This window comes from Triplophysa rosa, linkage group LG11 (assembly GCF_024868665.1).
Source record: "Triplophysa rosa linkage group LG11, Trosa_1v2, whole genome shotgun sequence".
Classification (NCBI taxonomy): domain Eukaryota; kingdom Metazoa; phylum Chordata; class Actinopteri; order Cypriniformes; family Nemacheilidae; genus Triplophysa; species Triplophysa rosa.
Window position 1 is genome coordinate 15,146,764 of NC_079900.1, and position 20,764 is coordinate 15,167,527.

At 38.4% G+C, this 20,764-nt stretch overlaps 1 protein-coding gene across 8 annotated transcripts in view; it reads right to left on the reverse strand.

Annotated features, from left to right (window-relative positions):
• gpatch8 (G patch domain containing 8) overlaps window positions 1-20,764 on the reverse strand; it is a 40,661-nt gene that overhangs the window by 19,203 nt on the left and 694 nt on the right. For 4 of the 8 annotated variants that reach the window (XM_057346906.1, XM_057346908.1, XM_057346909.1 and 1 more), the window contains exon 2: window positions 3,713-3,790. In XM_057346906.1, the coding sequence (XP_057202889.1) occupies window positions 3,713-3,790 (78 nt within the window). Of the gene's footprint in view, window positions 1-1,911; window positions 1,949-3,712; window positions 3,791-20,764 lie in introns of those variants that run through there. The other 4 variants (XM_057346911.1, XM_057346910.1, XM_057346907.1 and 1 more) reach the window with 2 other exon arrangements.

The following is a 20,764-nucleotide window of genomic DNA, read 5'->3' on the forward strand; positions in this document are numbered from 1 at the left end:
AAGCTGTTAAAGTAATATTTTAAAGAATGCCTGTGTCAACTTCTGACCTATTAGGTGGCAAATAGTTGCACCGGTGGCATTTATAATGCCACTTAAGGAGAATTCTGGGATTCTTTCAATGGTCAAAGAGAAACAATATGTAACTTTTGACTCCTAATCACTGCCCAGTGCACATCTTCTTGGGTTGGGAGACAGGGTGAAAGGAAGTTGAGAGTTTTTGTAAAATTAATGGGACCGTGGGTGAGAGAGAAATGAATGCTACTCTCTTTACATGCAAACAGACAAAGATGTGGCTAGAGCAATAGAGCCGAGGGAATGAGTAGATTAAAGCATTAATGAAAATAAAAGATCCTGATTTAAGTACCACAGACCTCTAGCTGCCTACAGATCACACACAATGATTGGCAGAAGAGGGGCATGAGAAACAAAAACATGACAAACACAGCGCTCCAACCCTACACACATACATGCAGTGATGGCCGTCACTGTGCGCACAGACCAGCTGCTTCGAGCACAATGATATAAATACACCATTGGTGTTTGGTGAAAAATAGCTCTGACACTATGAGTCTAAAACAGGAAAGCAAAAAGCAAATATGCCTGCTTATTCTAAAAACACATTATGCACTATATAGTATACAGTACACCAAGTATAGTAAGTAAATTGATAGTGATAGCCATCAGTTGCTGCAGTGTATAGTGTTTTTATGCTCTTTATGAACACTGTGTGTGGCAGTTCTGTTCTCCACACCTCTCCATAGACAATAGTGCAGGAGCAGGAATCATTTGGTTCAGGCATGCAGCCAGGCCACCTTTCCCGCTCTCTCGTGTCCTTCTCACCCGTGCTCCAGGACGGTGGGTGTTCCACACTATCTAACATAATAGATCTGACAAGCTGCAAATAACAAGACCTGGAAAATCTTGATAAATAAGTTTACGTCCTAGACACTATATGTAGACAGTCATGTCTTGGAACACATACTTTCAAGACTTTTGTTAACGCTGGAGTGTTGTAAGTTTTTAATGTAAAAAGTATTGTCTCCTGTTGCAGCTTGATATTTTATTTGTAAGCCATTAGAAGGCTGGCTCTGCTGGCATTACAAAAAAACATAAAAATGTTGCTTGAGGAGTCTGAAGTGAGAATTTGGGACAGGACCAATGACAGATGGGGTTATTTTTAAAGAAACCTGTATGAACAGAGTCAATATTTCTGCTTAATGACACTTTTGACAACTAAATGACACACTTTAGCTTTAAATTAAAACACAAAGAAACTATAGGACACAATTACATCTAATTTTAGAATTACATTCACCATTTCCAGTATGACACTAATATTAACAAATAGTAAACAGTGCTTTTGATATAACCTGGTGATATAAAAAGCAGTCTGGTTTTAGAGACTGGATTGTGTCATTGTAAACAATAAAAAAAAGATTTACTTCACCCCTCAAGAATTTAATCCGATTACATTTCAAGGTATTAAAATTGTGTCTTTATAATGGTCTGTACTCTGTAGATTGACTGGAGCAGAGAGGACAACACGGAGAGGAGTAGAGGTATTAGGCATGCAAGCCTCTGAAATACAGAGTGAACCAGTAGAACAAGACAGACAGAGGCGAGAGCTGCCTGCGATATTATCTACATGCCTAGTCAGCAAAAAAAATGCAGTCCCAGTTGCACAAGCACCATGCCAGCACATAATGACAGAGGGTACTGTACACCGAATCACTGTGTTGGAAGAAGAAAGACAGAATAATGAGAGAGAGAGAGAGAGAGAGAGAGAGAGAGAGAGAGAGAGAGAGAAATACAGATAGAGAAAGATGAGGTGAGAGACAGAGAGAGTAAGACAGCGTTACAAGGAGCCCCTAAAGAGACAGAAGGAGGAGAGCAGAGCGTGCAGATACAAACCGGGTCAGAGCTGCTTTAGCTAATTGGGGCCAATTCGCTGCAGGAGAGAAATGTCGAACACCCCAAGTTGCGTACAATACTGAAAATATCTGAAATTAACTGTCCTACACAAACACTAAGACAAAAAAATAAACACACACACACACAAGATACTGAGTACTGGTGTGCTTACACAAAAACACACTCTCACTCTCTCTGTGCCACTTTATCCTCAATCAAAACTCACACACACACACACACACACTCCCTACACACACTGTAGCTCACCATTATGTGGGGTGGATGACACACCCAGTAGCTTATATCTAAATCAGGTCAGTCTAGCCTAAATCGAAAGGAACACCACACACACCAGTTGTGTAATTGAATTTAGTGGTGAGCGTGTGCATTAAAGGTCTGCCTGCGAGTCAGTCAAATCTGATCAATTACTATATTGATGTAATGCTTTAATTGAACCACTGGATGGTTGAGTGTTTAGCCAGCAGCCCTTTTATATCGAGTCGCGCTCTCAGCGCTGGCGCGAATCTAGTCTTGTAGCCAGACATTTTAATTGCGGCAAAACGTCTGGTCAGGAATTAAGTTTATTCTCACCAAGAACTGCCCACTTAGACTTCTAAAGTTATAAGTAATGATTATTTACTGTATTTCACAAATATAATTTAGGGGAAATAATTATTTGTGTGCAATATGCATTATATAATAGCTAACAAATTGTTGTTGGTCTAAAGGTCTTTGCACATACAGTACGAAATTTTCGTATGCGTTTTTTCGTATTTGGCTCTCGTTTGTACGGTGTCTCTGAATTGTTAAAAAAGGCCACTCAAAATGCTTGACGGATGCGAAAAACGCGAACTCGGTCCGAATCTTTTTATGACGGACGAAAATATAGGAGGCAGTGTGTAAATGTGATTGACACAACGTGAGGTCGTATTTATTTTTTAACGTGCGGAGATTTCGGACGCAAATTTCGGACTCAATGTGCAATGGGCTTAAGGGTGAAACTAATGCACATCTTTTCATTTTTTTGCTCTGTATTGCTTTGAGAGCTCTATTTGCAGAAAGAACGAGCACTAACTGTACTGTGGTCTGAATATACTGTTGCTATCGTGAGGGTCCTTGGCACCCTCCTACACAGTAGCTGAATGGAGCCCCTTCCAATTCAACAACAGTGGCCTTCTGATGCACACACGAACAACCACTTTCTGTAACCAAGTGGGCCTGTACTTTGAGACAATGTTGGTTAAGGCTATAAATTGAGCAATCAAGAGTAATAGATCAAAACCAAAGTGTTGGCCAGAGTCTGCCCTACATTCAAACATATGTCTGTTTTTACCTTTCCTACAGTGTGCCATCCACTCCACATTGAAAAAAAATGCTGCAGTGTTGAATACCAACTAGCATCAATACATATTAATTTATACCCACAACAACACAAACACACACCTCATTCATATCTGTGATCAAGATTAAAAAGCTACAGGTTGACCACAGTGATGGGTACAATCCAATAGATCTCCTTCACCTGTGTCTACAATATACAGCCACACAGGTGATGACACCAGCTGTGTTCACAGACGGCTGGGGTGGAGAACAGGGAAGAGGACTACAGTGAGTTCAGAGAGACATTACCCTCCAGACAGGAAGTTCTGAATTATTTAGGAAGGGAGATGATTTGATTTTGGCTACAAGAAGGGGAGGTGCTGACCACAGAAGAGGTGTGGCTGTCCCTGTCTAGACCAATCATCCACTCTCACACACAGGAAGCGGTTCAATACTACCATGGGAAGATATGCTGTCTTACCGATTCTATGGGCTTGTCCAAAGAGGCCTGTTCCAACTCCAGTTGACCTTCCTCATACTGGTCAAAGTGATTCCCACCCTGAGGAGAGGCAGGAAAGAGAATGACAGATTAAACCACAACTGAAACGTAGCACGAATAGATGCAGTCACACGTTTATTTTTAAGTGGAGATAACAAACAGCTCAGAAACAGATGCATTGCAGCTTTAAGCACAAAGCAAACTCCACACTAACTGGACCATTCATCTGCCTCAAATCCGACAGTAATTCAGATGATAAAACGAGGTTGAAAGGGAGGAGGGGGTATTTTCAATCCACCTTCTTATCCGTTTCTCTGTAAAAGATAGGTCAGGCAGTCTAGGAAGGAATATCTCTTTCCAACTACTAGAGCTGCACGGTTAATCGTTAAAAGATGATCTCGATTCAAACACCCACACGATCTCTTTAATGAAAATCAACGATTCTCGTGTGTCTATTAACTTGCACCTCAGACTAAAATCATAACGCTTCAATCTGTGCTGGTGCTGCTGCAGAAGCAGAGAAAGCATCATCATCATTAGGTATGAAACAACGTCACAAACAGTCTTTTCAACCACACAAAATCATTATTTCTATGTCAAATGATCACAGAAGTACTGGGATTAAAGCAGAGAGTTGCCAACTCGCACGCATGAGATGCGTTTACAAGCGCTCACTCTGCTCAAATTAATCTCACACCAAATAACAGATCAACGTAGGGCTGGACGATATGGCCAAAATTGATATTTAAATATATTCATGCATTTCGGTCCATACGATATAATTCCGATAACGATATAAACAATATTATAATTACGAATTATCTGTTGGACTCCTATAACTGAGCACATTACTCCCACATTACAACACCTGCATTGGCTTCCGGTTAAAAATCGAATTAACTTTAAAATCCTTCTCCTCGCTTATAAAGCACTCAATAATTTGGCTCCTCCCTACTTAGCAGAACTCCTTTGCAATTACACTCCGACTCGCACTCTCAGAGATCATCTGCTGCACTTAAACTTGTATTTAGCCTGTATTAATTGTCTTTAATGATGATTGTTGTTATTGTTGACTGTTTGCTGTGCGGTGTCCTTGAGTGTCAGTAAGGCACCTAAAAATAAAATGTAGTAGTAGTAGTATTACAAAAAGGAAAATGTAAGATAGAAGTTGAGAGAGCTCTCTGATATGAACAATACAATGCTGGTCAAAATCATTCTAGATGCCAGCAGTGTGCAAAGCTACATATTATTATTAGAATAAAATATTTTTGTATAGGACTGTGCCCTTACCTTGTGTAAGTTTCAAATATTAGAATCATGTTACCAATAAAATTGAGAATAACTTTTCTAAATGTGCTTCAAAGCATAATTCCATAACTTCAAATGTGCTTTAAAGCATTGGCATATTTTCAAAGCTCCCATTACTTGACACTTTTTTCTTTTGACATATTCTTCTAAATTAATAATTTTCAATTATTAACGTCCACTGAATTTTATGTATGATTGTATATTTCCTTTTTTTTTTGTCAAAACTTTATACAAGATCTGCCATGCTCTCCTGCAAGCTGACATTAAGAACCGTTTTCATTAGTGTCAGTGTCTTTCAAAGGCCCTACAGTGTGCTTCAGTTAGCTATAAAAAACTACGAAATTTGCCATTCTGTCCTCGAAATTGACATTGAGAACTGTTTAAACTTGTTCGTGTTTATTTTTTCCGAAAGCAAGCATTAGTAAGTTGCAGTTCCGTTTTGTAAATGAATATACAGACAAAAATGATCAATCGATCGAAGCTGCTAGCGTCTGTTTTACATTATAATCCAATGGAGTAAACCGTGTTTTCAAAAACGTCCTGAGCGCTTTTTTAAACACCAGCTCTTTTTCTGCAGCTCAGAGCGTCTATAGGGGCTGTGTCCACCGAGGCGCATTTTTACGTGGCTGAAAATGGCAGGAGCTCGGCTGAAAACGCCCGCTGCAGGCGCAGCGTTCTGCCCAAAGTTGAGCATTTTTCAACTCAGGGCGCTCGGTCGAACGCCGGCGCTGAGCGTGAAAAAAATGCATAGCACCAGCACAGAGTGCGGAAAAAAAAGTCAGCTGATGGCGTTTTTTAAAAGCATGGCGTTTCCATAGGAAACAATTGAAAAAACATGTCAGCTGCAGGCGGTAAACGCCTCGGTGGACACAGCGCCTTAGAGGTTGAAAAAAGTTTAACTTTTCTGAAGAAAAAAAACGCCCACGTCAATCTCCTTTTCCCCAGCTAACCAATGACAGAGACCTGTCGTTTCCATAACAACATTCGAGGAACGTGATTGTTCGCGAAGGCTCCAGCTCGAAAAAATAAAATGGCGGCCGAAACGCCCGTTCGAACATAGTTTTGTATAAATGTAAGTTTAATTTTCACTTTCAACAACTTCTGATTGCATTTCTAGTGAGAAATTAGTATTGTAGTTTTTAAATATGTGATTAGTTATTGCAAAGACGCTCTCTGTTTGTAATTCAAATAGACTTCCGTTACGCTTCTGATTCTCTGGGCTGCCTTCGTGCACAGACGCTGACGACAAAGTCGTGGCGTTCGGCTGCTTGTTTGTAACCAAACGCTGCCAGTGTTTTTTTTTTACTAAAAAAGCGCCTTGGTCAACTTTTTCTTCTCAAAAAAGAAGTTAAGTGTGAACACGGGCTTAAACTAGAGATTTATACTGGGGCAAGCCACTGCCGCGGAGCAGAGCGAGGGCTCAGACCCGGACGTGTAATGTATATTGAAATATCGAAAATGTGTTTAAAAACCATATCATCGTTATCGAAATTAATTCTACCGCGATAGTTATTGTTATTGAATTATTGTCCAGCCCTAGATAAACGAAAAGTAAATACTGCCTAGCAACAAAACTGCACTTATGATTGTCTTTCAGGATTGTGTTACATTGTTCTGATTATGCTTCACATCTTAACTATACAGGTTTGGAACTAAACTAACGATTGCAGTTTGTAGCACGGACAAATCCAAGTGTGCGCTTATATCGGTCATTACAGTAAAAACAATGTCAGAGTGTGTGGCGCTTATCACAGTATTTACCCTAATAGAGAAGCTGAGCTATAAGAGCTTTCCATCAATTAGCCCAGAATTTCATGTTTTCAGGTTATTTTAAACTGTTTGTTTACAGGAGACAATACTGTTTTGTTATTTTTATCAGTTGTGTCTTTCTTTAAAGACCCCTGCAAGCAATGTGTGAAATCTTTCTAAAGACCATTAATTGCAAGTGTCACCTCATGAATTTGTTTTACTGTAGAAATATTTCATATACAAGTTACTTCAATGCATGAATACTTTTAATACTATTAAAATTAGTAATAACCACTTTATAGTAATAACCAATGGTATATGCTGTTAAAAAATTCTCACTATAGTTACTGTAGTAGGTTAACCATGAAATATGTAATAATTTTGAAGCAAAGTCCTAAATATTACATAACTAAATAAATGATTTTTGTCAGAACCTCTAGTAAATGATGTATTACTTTTAGTCGTAAAAGAATCGCAATCTCTATTTGAAACAAAAGAATCGTGATTCTCAATTTATTCAGAATCGTGCAGCTATTCTTTTTATCTTTTGTATTTTTTCCACATTAGTAAAATGAGAAATTAGGAATGGAATTTATATGAAATTTATACTCAATGAAAGTTTGGGCTTTACATTCCTATAACAAAGTACTCTTCAATTTCACATCTTTAAAACAATTTATGTGACAAATATTAGTGTTGAGAAAAGAAGTAAAAATGTCTGTAAACATCATGCTCATAGATGAGAGGAGAGAAATTTTAGAAGGTTAAATTCTAATTTCTAACATAAACAGTTGAAAATTCCAGTTTAACTGGTTGAGCAGTGTGTAAAACTGGCATTATGTTCTTCATACAATCTTCTGCTTCAGGGAAACGAGTCCCAATGACAAGCCAATGACAAACACATGCATCAACATGCAATCTAGGACTGGCTGCTAATGCACAGACTATCAATATACTGAGCTACAAAAACCTCAAGAAAAACTCAAATCTTAAACTAAGATAACACTTGTCATAACTGTGGTATAGTGTAGGGCTGGGTGATATGACGATGTTATCGTATATCGCCGATGTCTCGCAAATATCCCGATGTCGATTACAACAGACAGATACCAGATGATAATTGATAACAATGGAAAATACTATAGATATTAAATAATATGTAGAATGATTTAACAATGAAAATACACCATCATATTCCCGTAGCAGTATAAAATAAACAGGTAGGATGATTTTATAGCGCAAAAAAATGACATAACATTGATGTGCGCATGCCTGGTAGGATTATCTGACGGGTAGGATGAAATTTCAGGACATCTGCAACATTTTTCTATGCATAAAAGCTATGGTTTATCTACGCGCTTTACCAGATGAAAGAAGTCACTGTTTTTTTTTATTATTTATTTGAAATTTGAAGAATGCCAAGAAAAATACCAAGAATGTGTTGTGTTTACATTCCCCAGCAAAAACCTAGATGTGTAAAATTGGAAGGTTACAGGTTTCAAACACTTTCCAGAAAAAGCATAAAGCTTAAAAAGAGAGAAAGAATGAGAAAAGAGAAATTAAACAGGAGTAGGGGACACAGTGTACAACAGTCAGTTACACATGAAGTGTTCCCCAAAAGAAATAAGGGGAAGGGTGTGCATGCTTGCATTACTCTGGAGTTTTCGACTTTTGGAAATGCTGCAGACTAGGGCTGGGTGATATTGACCAAAATTCATATCTCTGTATTTTTTTGATGAAAGGCGATATCCGATATGTACATCGATATTTTCTACAAAGTGGAATAAATGTTTACTAGCAAGTCAAAGCCTCGTGTGAGATGTCACAATCACCTTTATTAAAATGGCTTGTGAAAAGAAATTCAATGACAGGGTTTTTTTCCCTATTTGAAAACACACACAGGGTTTTTCCTGGCTCAAATGAGGCGGAGGTGGTGCCATCCTGATCTTGTACACACACACACGTAGGCCTACCGTACCTTTAAGTGGCTTAACCAAAGTGACTGAGTTTGACATATTAAAAGTTCTAACAAAATTAGATAAAAATGACAACTATTAAGTTATAAAAAACATTACTTTTATTCAACCAAACAGAATTTTTTTTAATCAAATAAAGCTTTTTTATCATTTTCAACTAACTTTTCAGCCCACAATAGCCAACTGAATCAACCAGTCTTACTAAATGAGCAAAGCTCATTCGCATCTTTCATTCTCTGTGGTTCACTTTAAATGATTCAATGATCTCTTATATTCGCTAGTGACTGAAAAGCACAATAGTTTAAATAAGGGGTATTCAATTAAAGTTCCAAGAGGTCCAGTCTTTATACTTTCTTCCAAACGGAGGTCCGGACAATATGTTTTTTTTTAATAACAAAAAATAAATATTTAATCAATTTAGCCCACTTGGATATATATATAAAAGGTATGATCTTTTCATGCTGATCAATAATGCTTATGATAAATGTAGGCTAGATAAAAACGTTATGGTTCATAAAATATCGCAAATCTGGTTGAAAGGTTGGAGATATATAGCAAACAGTAAACAGACTGACAGAAACAAATACTTTAATAATGCTGCATTTTGTTTACTGTTGTGTCTCCATTTATCTGCTCTATGTGTCTGCACTAGTGTTGTTAAAATAAGCACGTGTCTGCTGCTCTTTATGCGGCGCGTCTTTGGCGGGAGAAAAGCAGCGCACGCGGAGCGGAGAGTTCAAATGAAGTGCGTTTATAGCTAAAAGATATCACAGGATAAAGCGACAAAAGATCTTTTACATAAATGTTCCTGAGAGTACGCGTGATGTGATTCACCGTTGTGTAGACGCGCGGCTCAATTTAAACAACTGAAAGAGTCAAATTTTTTAATGTCTCACGGTCCGGATGAAACGAAGCAAAGGTCCGGATCCGGCCCGCGGTCCGCCAGTTGACGATGACTGGTTTAAATGAATCGTTTATTTTGTTAAATAAATAAGAAGGGAATACGAAACGATGTTTATGTTAATGTTCATGTTACACAAATAAATAGCCTAACAAACGAATAAGAAAGGAATATGAAACGAAAAACGTTTATGTTAAATAAATGACAAAGCACCGGCTTTTGAAAATTAGAACAAAAATAAAATTAAAACTTAACTGGCTCTTGATGACAGTGCTTACTGCTTACATTCTACTGCATGTTCTTTGACAAAAAAAGCCTCCACCATCATCTTGTCAGTGAGCACTTCACTCTCCTCGCATGACTTATAAATTCTGACTCATGCTGCTGATCTTTGCTGCGACACTTGTTCCGCTTACGCTGAATGCAGCAGCCGCGTTCAGATGCGCAACGGTTGGGGTGGACATCTTGTATCACCGGTTACACCGACTATCGCAACAAGCCTACACAGCGGTGTTTTAAACGCATCATTTGTTTATTTTCATGTCATGTTGCTAAAAGCTGATGTCAGTAAGCGCTATTTATGGCCGAACCAAAGAAACGTTGTGCTGTCACTTGCAGCCGAACCAACCCAAATAGACGAGAACGATGTTTAGTGTCTTGATCATAGTAACTTAGGCATACTTATGTGATTATTTTATATGTCTGTGGCATGGCTAAACAAATGATGTGTTTAAAAACATCGTTAAGAGTGTGTGAGTGAAACCCGCCGCAGATTGTGGTCAAGTACAAAAGCTTGTGAAATTTGACACATATCGTCTGCTTATACGTTCACATATAAGATCATTAATCGTTTTAATAACTTAAGCTTGGAAGTCCAAACAATTGTAGTCTGTATCTGGTTCTGACCGTGGTTTACTTCCCACCGCTGCCTAGATTTCAACATGGCTGCCGTGGATACTTTCCAGTGTCCGTAGCATGTTCATCCTCCCCGTTTTACGTGTTCTGTGAAATCTTTCCCTGCACCGGGGCTATTTTTTATTTGCAGGCTTTTTAAAATAATGGGCGGGAAACTAGAGATCCGTTCAGATATCCAGATGTGGAAGCCACTTGATGTAAAACAAGTGTATACGCGCTGTGTCCTGATTGAAGATCCATATAATGACTGAAACACTTTCTGTTTTGTGTCTTTAAGGTTTTATGTCATTACAATATAAATGTTTTAGGCTATTTTACTACTTGGGGTACTGTTTAATTTTAGGGTAAATATAATCTGTTTCCATTTTTGGCCCAGATATGTTATTCCTAACTGTATTGTACATATATTCCTTAAATTTTATAATTTGCCTTAAAACACATGGTATAAACTGTTCACAGTTGTGAAACCTGAGCCTAATAAGAAAAAATGTATTTGCTTATTTTATTTGCAATAATTTGCTTTGATAGAACTTTCAATAATTAAGAAATTATTCAGTAACTGATAAGATCAGAACAATAATTAATCAAATTAACAGCAATAGAACGAACAATATAACATATAGCTATAACAAACTCCATCATTCAAAACAGAAAGGAACAGTAACTAAATAGTAAATAAAACAAACCGGGTAAAAGGGCATTACTCAATTTAAGAATGATAACCGTTAAAACAACATTATTGCAGACTTCACGGCGCACACGTCACGCAGCTCCTCACGTTAAGCCAGTTATTTCATTTTTTGTTGTAATTTTCAAAACCCGGTGCTTTGCCATTTATTTAACATAAACGTTTTTAGTTTCGTATTCCTTTCTTATTCGTTTGTTAGGCTATTTATTTATTTAACATAACGTTTTTGTTCGTATTCCTTTCTAATTTATCTATTTGTTTGCAACTTATCTTATGTACCGCACCAAAATATTTTTAAATGAAATATAAGGGGATTCAATTTAATTGCGACAACAAAATATCTTATTGTAAGATAGTCTATCCATCTATTTTCGTTTCTTATAATTTTTTTCCTTGATGTGTGGTGTGATTATTCGTTTTGTAAGGTCTGTGTTTAATATAGGCAAATGTCATTGCACTTTTTTTGTAGTTTTGTGTAGGGCTGAACGATTAATCGAAATCGAATCGCAATCGCGATGTGAGACGTTAATTTGCTAATCGCAAGAGGCTGCGATGTGGAAGCGATGTGAAAAATAGGAAACGCGTCTGTTCCAAGCCCGCTTTGAGTGGCATTCTTGCTAACCAACTGAGTGAGCGCACCTCCGTTATGCCTAATCAGCACTGCCCCAGCCAGCTGCATAAACGTCCGTCATTAAAAAAAAAACATACAGAAGGCAGGAGAGAGACAGTGTGTGTTATTATGGCATCTGCAGAGTCAGATCGATCATATTAGGCAAATAAATACTAAAGAACCGTCCAATTCAGAAGACCGCACACACAGCCTGTGTCATACTCGCACGACTCTTCCCCGCGTCTCGCGGACGAGCCGTTTAAACTTGACGCGCGCACACACAGCCTGTCATACTCGCGCATCTCTGCCCCGCGTTGCGCGTCTCGCGGACGAGCCGTTTAAACTTGACGCGCATACACAGCCTGTTTCGTAATGACGTTTATAGTACTTGAGTCCGGCTCGGGCATCTGGCAATATGGACGAGGCTTGACGCACGCGCGCACCCTGTGTAAACTCACGCCTAGCTCCGCATTTCAAACAAATGTAAATTCTATCTAACTGTTTTGCTAATTTCACTTGGATGAAATTAAACATTCAGCACATTTTTTGTTTTAAAAAATCCCACATACTTAAACAATAATAAATCAGCCTATGTAAACTATGAACTATTTTAATAATTCACTAACACAATAGAAAATGTTATGGATTTAAGGGTTACAATGGGAGTTGTATTTGTTTTAATGGAAACTATAATAGTGTACACTGGTATTTGGATTCTATTGGTGTGATGTAATCTGGAAGTTGGGAACCAATTGAACAACAGTAAGCCCTATTTGAATAATGCCCAAAGCACACTACAAAAATTAATTTTGTAATGGTTTTAATGGAAACAATTAAATGTTTTTATTTTTGTTGTTTTCTTTCAGGGTAACTATACCCATACTGTGCTCCACACAACAATATTGAATTGAAGCTTGAATTAGAAAAGTTAAAATCGCAAATCAAATCGCAATCGCAATGTCTGTCAAAAATATCGCAATTAGATATTTTCCCCAAATCGCACAGCCCTAATTTTTTGTGTTTTTATTAAGAAAGATATTGAACCCATTAACTCAAAAGCAGTTGCCTTTTTACACGTCCAAAAACCCATGGGAAAATTTCATCACCGCCACATCCCTACCGCTGTGTGTGCGAGTAAAACCCGTTCATGGCAGTCACAAATAGCCTAGGCTATGATGATACAGCTGAAGTCCCTAACCCCTACTATTGGTTTTATACTGATTATATTCCAATTTAAAACCTTCTTTTTGCATAACAGAAGTATAGATAATAGCATGGGCGTCGCTAGACCCCTTTTACTGGGGCAGGCGCCCCAGTATAAATCTGCTGTGCCCCAGTATAAATTTCAAGTTTAAGTTTTAACAATTTCGTTTATTTGTTAAGTGTAATCACTTAGCCTACATTGATAATTGCGGCAAAAAAATTGATCTATATGCAACGTAGTAACCTAATTCCTGATTGTAAAAGCGACGCAGTCGTGCAGTAAGATGGTGAGTTTGAGGGAGGTAAAACTTGATAAACAAACTGTACATCCCCAGCCAGTCAGGTCTCAGACATTAGAGGAAAATGTCTCATGAAAACCATTGTCAAGTCTGTAAAATTGCATGGTTGCTTAGAAAAAGATTTGTGTTATGTACTTTAAGATATTAAATTAATATTTAATTTACTAGCTCCATTGGGACATTACATAAAAGTTGGCAGTAACTATGGCTGAGATAAAGTTTAATGCAGTACAATTGGTTAAAAAATAAACCAGCTTTGTTTGGACTAGGCTGTTAAGCCAAAATATTGTTTTTTAAAGATAATATATGTTATTTATATTAGTTGGAGCCATAAAAAATATTGTAATTTTGAATTCTGAAAAATTATGACGCGTAATTATTGATTGTTATCATTGTGTAATGAATGCAGATGTGCAAGAAACAATTCTCTCTGCTTTCATTTTTTCCATACAGTGCATGCAACCATGTTAATAAAGTTTGTTAAGTATGTTGAAGATAGGCCCTAGTTATATATTTTTAAATACATACATGTTTACCTTCGCTAGTATTCTTAATCTGTAGGAAAAGTGGTTTAAGCAAGGGTAGTTTGTATAGTGCATTGTGTCGCAAGTGATAGAAAAAGTAATGGGGGCCTGTGCCCCAGTAGAGCTTTAGGTCTAGCAAGGCCACTTTCTAATAGTATCAATAGTAATAATTTCCAGGTGCTTATCCACGCGTACGTTATTCAGGCGCTTATCCACGCGTATGTTAACCAGGCGCTTATCCACGCGTACGTTAACCAGGCGCTTATCCACGCGTATGTTAACCAGGCGCTTATCCACGCGTACGTCAGCAGGCACGGCAAAGTACGCGACGATCGACACGATTGGCTGCTTAGTTAGCAAAGTAGGTTCAGTTATCACACCCCATAGTACTGCGCATGTCAGACACCACAGAGCCGCTTCAAGTTGAACACACCCCGTATCGATATTAACGATATTGTCTAATCCCGCATCACCTTGAAAAAATATATCGATATATCTTAAAAATCGATATATCTCCCAGCCCTACTGCAGACCCTGTTTTAGTTTGAAAACTCCGGGGTTGCCTTTCTGTGTAAACGGAGACTTTAGATTACGCAGGCGTGGATGCCCACCTTCGCTTAGTGGTTGTCCATCTTCGCTTACTGATTGGGTTATCTCTATCATTGCGCTAATGCGTTTCCATCCCTGATTCGTTAAGCCCGGTCATATGAGCCATACACGAAGGCGACAATGACCAGACTCGCAACGACCGTGTAAAAAAACAGACTTGTTTGACTTCAAGCTGCGCTGCTTACACGGATCGACCAAGTGACATTACAGCAACGTGAGAGAGAATCGAGACCTGTATGATTTTAAATAGCTCACTCAGTACTGCGATGTCATCCATCAATAGGTCTGCGTGGGGCCGGAAACAAACAAGCCTAATATGGATTACCTCATCTAACGTTATCCATACGAAGACGTCCTTGCTTTTCCTCGCCATCATGTTTATTTTGTAGTGGCCGGTCTGTGACTAGTAACCAACCGACATCAACAACCAACTTTTGTATGCCCATAGAACCCTTTACATTTGTTTGTGCATGCCCAGCGAGTCTCAATGGTCATGTGACATGCGTTTTCAGTAGTGTAGTGTAAACGCAGATTTTTTCTAAAACGTATGAGGAAACGGCAGTATAAACGAGGATCGTTTTCGTACGACATTGGGGTAATGTAAACACCACCTAACAGGCACTTCGAAGGCCGCCTTCGTTTAAGCTCTGACCCTAAGCACTGCTTAAAGCTGTCAGGCATAAAACAGCACCTGTTCTGAGAGTTAACACTGCACTCTCATACACACATAAAAACCACTTAAACCCCAGGAGATCAGCGGACCCCCCAGAAAGCTCAACACCCCAGGAAACAAACAGCTGATCACAAGGGTCTGACTCATTATGAGAAGCCTCAAAGAAGAAGACAATACACTAATGATGGTAAAGTGAACAAAGAATGTCAGTATTCATTTGGCAGGAGTCTATCACTCAACTAGCTCTGTAGAAAAAAAGGCATTTTGTCCGACACAGACAATGTGTTGCAACTCATAACAAACATTGAAAAAGTAAACTGCATGAATGAAACACCTGCATAACACATGTACCCAACCCCCTCAGAGAAAACTAGTCCCATTCAAATAGGGTATTTTTAGTCCCCACTCTGCATATTTTCTGGGACAGAAAAAGGAAGATGTGATGGAAATACTAGGCTGGAAGAGTTGATCTACACCTAATGGGGAGAAGCAATTCCAGAAAGACAGGAAAGATAGAAGATGTCACCTGGGGGGATAGAAAAAGTACCCCAAGGGAGTCCTCCCTGGGAAATAGATTTCCGCTCTGCCTGCATACTCTTATCCAGTTTGCTGGTGGGCAGACCCCGACAAGAGCAGGATCAGAGACAGTTTGAGTCCAAGTTGCCTCAGGAGATGAAGCTGAAATCATCAGCAAAATTTTGAACAGAAGGGACAACCACTGAGAGACGATGTGACACAGGGAACAATGATAAATCAAGAACAAGAAAAAAGTTCGAAACAGAGGTTTTGGTTTAAAGGAACAATACGGTGTTTTTAGGAGGATCTATTGACGGAAATGCAATATAATATACAAAACTATTTCTTTAGAGGTGTATAAAGACCTTACGTGATGAACCATTATGTTTGTAATACCTTAGAATAAGCGATTTATATCTACATACAGAGCGGCCCTATAGGGCTGGGCAACGTTGCATGAAGTCAAACACACCCAATATTATCGGATATCGCTTTGTGATTTTTAAGTCGATTATCGATTTTTTTTTACATCGCCCAGCCCTACGGCCCTACATACATTGAATTCGCCGCCATGTTTTGTACAGCAGCCCTAAACGGACAGACAACTCTACAACAGGTGTTTCCTCTTCCTCTCCGCTGCGGTATCGTGGTGAAACGAATCGCGGGATGATCCATACGGATCGTGCTCTCCGGTTCGGAACGCATGTGACCCACGGATTAACTGAAAGTTTATTCATCATTGAGTAAAAGAGTAATACGCGCTCTTGCTCACTCTCCAGTTTCAGCTCTAACGCGCTCTCAAGTATCTGGACGAGTACAATATTAAAGCGGTTCTAGATAAACAATGACGCTCAAAACTGCTCCGTCACACAGCTAATATTAATTCAATTCAATTTTATTTATATAGCGCTTTTCACAATATGCATTGTCCCAAAGCAGCTTTACAGGAGCAAATAAGAAAAACACAGAAAGGTAAAACACAGCACAGTGCATGGTGTTTATAGACCGAGCAAGATCATTATAATAAATAATATCTAATAAATAAATGAATAAATAAATAAATAAATGCAGTCTCCCGGTGAGCAAGCCAACACTGCATATTACAACAACAACATATCTTGGTATCTTAGTATTAGGGCTGCGTATTGGCAAGTGCCTCCCGATACGATACATATCACGATAGATGGGTCACGATACAATATATTGCTATGTATTTCGATACGATACACATTTGCAATATATTGCAATACTTTAAATAAAAAATGTAAAAAGTAGAGCTAGAAATACAACATGTTGTGCACCACCAAGGGGGGTTTTCTGTATCCCTTACCTCTGCAGAGTGGCCATGATGTGCGATGCATGGACCTTTAGATCAGAGGTTTGGGTTCTCAAACTGTGGATTGCGCCCCTCAAGTGGGTAGCAGGGGAATAAGGTGGCTCACGCAAGTCACTTGGCTGTTGTGGTGCATTACAGTTAAAACAATGAACATGGGCAGTATAAAACCCCTGATTCATCCGTGCTATAAATGGTAAGTGTATGTAAATGTAAATGGAGGTATCACTAGGGTTGGGAATCATTTCAATTTTATTGATTCCGATTCCAATTCTGATTCTGCTTATCGATTTCGATTCTTATCGATTCCCAGTTTCGATTCCACAGTTGAAGTAAAACATTTAGATATCAACCTGTATGGTCATTTAGCCTGTTTATTGACTTGTTTGCAAAATATATATATTTATGAGCACCGTTTTGTGTATATTTAAACATAGAAACGCACCTTTTCTGATTTATTACCATTTGTATTATCATAGTTGAACTACAGTTAGGGCCATAAATATTTGGACAGAGGCACATTTTTTGTTATTTTAGCTGTGTATCAATATGTTTTCGAGTTACAGTTTTATAATAGATATTGTCTTAAAGTGCACACTCTCAGCTTTATTTAGAGTGTATTCACATCCAGATTAGCTGAAGGATTTAGGAATTACAGCTCTTTAATATGAAGCGCCCCCCTTTTCAAGGGACCAAAAGTAATTGGACAGTTGAATAAAAAGCAGTTTTATTCACATGTATGGGCTTTTCCTTAAATAATTTTGTCATAAATGAAGCATGTTAAAGGTCTGGAGTTGATTCTACATGTGGTGTTTGCATTTGGAAGCTATTGCTGTGAACCCACATCATGGGGTTCAGGGAGATCACCATGCAAGTGAAACAGACCACAGTTAGATTTTAAAAACACTACACATCCGCCAGAAAGATGCCAGGAACATTAAGAGCGGCCAAATCAACAATTTGGGACATTCTGGGGGAAAAAAACACACCGCTGAGCTGTTCCCTCTCCTTTTATACTAATGCACTTGTGACAACTAACGTTAAAGAAAAAGAGATGACAAACAGTTTCCTTTATGTTTAGTTTTTGGCCGATAGTTAACTGCTAGTTGTATTTCGATTCCCAGGGCCGGCGGGTAACAACTTGAGCAAGGCACCTTACCCCTACTTGCTCCCCGGGCACTGCAGTGATAGCTGCCCACTGCTCCGGGTGTACGTTCACGACTTGCTGTGCGTGTGTTCACTACTCTCTGGATGGGTTAAAAGCAGAGATCACATTTCGGGTATGGGTCACCATATCTGACTAATAGGTCACTTTCACATAACTAATAAAGTTAGCTAACGTTAGCATACCTGATGCGTTCAAAAGTTAACACTACGTGAAAAATAACCTTGTTCCCCCAGTTTCTGATTTGGGCATACGTGAGTTTTTTTTTGTCACAAATCATAATCCACACCAACAAAAGACAGTAGTTTTTTCATCTTACGTGTTATGAAGTGAAACGCGAGCATTTTTGATGATCGTTTCTGTTCTGTCCGCTCGTTGTATTGTGTTTAACTACAGCTGTCGTCAGTGTTTTTGTTTGGCAATGGCAGCAGGTAACTTATGTGTTAAAATATCAAATTGGAGACAGTATTCTGTCAATTGTGGCAGTAAAAAACATAAGATGATATTTTCAACTCCTTATGTAGCCGAATCTGTGCTGGTTTGTATTGGCCGCCTCCAGTTTTCCATTTATTTTGCCTCCAGCTAATGCTGTGACGTAATCGTGACGTCGGCCGTAAAGGGGTCTATATCCTTCCACTATTTTGGCCTTTGTTTTAAACTTTAGAACTAAGACAGACTGCCTTAATTGCAGCAAAGAAAGGAGAACACTGACAGTCTGAAGGAACAACTTTTGTTGTAGAGCAACCAAGCAAAACATTGCAGTGCAGAGTAGACTGTGTAGTATGATTCATTAAGATGTAAGCTGTCCCCTTGACTCATCTCTGTGATGCTACACAAAGCTCAGTGCTTCAGCTAGAAATACAACCAAACATGGAGTGAGAAACCCTCAAAGCAAAGAGCAACCACAAATCAATAAATAATATGATGCCATTTTTGGTTGGTCTCCAATAAAAGACCCTGATCTCCAGATAACACCTCTTCTTGAGCAAGATTCAGAGTACAATGTAGAACTGATTGACATGATATTGCATATCTCCAATCTCATACATAAATGCGAGTCTAACCCGTGCATGACTCTGACCCGTAATATAAAGCATGGAAAAACAGTGGAATTACAAATGGTGCAGAGAATTCATATAGGAAGTGTGGGAGGTCAACGGTCTCTCTAAATAACAACCCAGATCACACTGATCAACTCATGGATTTTATTTAGTCTCTTCAGAGCATCTACAATAGCCAAAATATAGTGTTTTTTTAATCCACTGCAGCCAAAAATGGAAAAGCTCATTACTAAAGTCAAGCCTGCACCACATGTTGTATGTCATAAAACATAAAAAGTATAAATCTATAGAAACATGCCTGGAAAATAAAAAAAGGTGAGGCAATACGCATACAAAACAGATCTCGCCATCAAAATGAAAGAATACATAATTCTAGACACAGTAAGCATTGAAGCATTGCTGTTTAAAGATCCATTCAGGTAAACGGACAAAGCACTTAAATCTAAAGCAGTGGTTTACATAAAAACAAAAAGGGAAAGCACTTCAGTGTTAAAGAGAATATTGCTTTTATGGGAGACAAATTATTCACTTACAGCTCAAATCAACGATTAGTAATCTTTAGGAATTTTAATAGCAAAATGGATAATGGTGCCAACAAAATATTAATAACACCGTAAGGCCATGACAGTGCAATGAAAACACATTATCTTAGTTACTTGTAAGTTGTAAAACTATTACTCTTTCAAAACCACCCACTATTACAGACATTTTACCCTGGCGCCGGCAAAATACTGTTAAAATGATTCCCTCCCTACCTATAATAACACTGCGTATTTCCATTAAAGACAGTCTGAACATTATGTAAAACATTTTTCACATAGATGTTCCTTTAAAAAAATGTAAGGACAAATTTGGGTTAATACTGTCACTAGCTCTACAGCAAAACTCATAGCTGCTGGATCTATTGTAAACCAAGGGCTTCACACTGATCATGGGCTCTCTAATAAAATGCAGTTTACAAGAAATAAACACCACAACAAGGCTAACCAAGTCTCTAAGGCAACAGACACCTTTCACTAAACTGGACCATGAAGGATTACAACAAGATGAGCCCTTCATAACAAATTACAACAAAATATGGCAGCCAGCTTGACTTCAGAATTGCTAAAGAATGTCTCTACATTGAGTTTTCTCAAGAGAGGAAAATTCCCAGACAATGGTTTAATCTGGTAAAAACTTGATATCAACTGACATGACATGCATCAGCATGGTATACAAACTATTTTTTGTTCAGGCCATACAAACACACCCATGACCAAGATGCCAGACCTGAAATCAACACAATGCAATAAACAATGGATGTCTCGATCACATTGAGGCCAAGTGTCGATTTTCTTTAGTCATAAACTTTAGCAATGAGAGCCATTTACAATCTGTATCTGAAACTGAAAGGAAAATAGTATTTATTCCGCTGGCATAATTTGCAAATTCGGTATGCAAAACAGACCACAGACATTGCATTGTGCTCAGAGAGACAGTCTGAGACAAAAACAAATCAAACAAA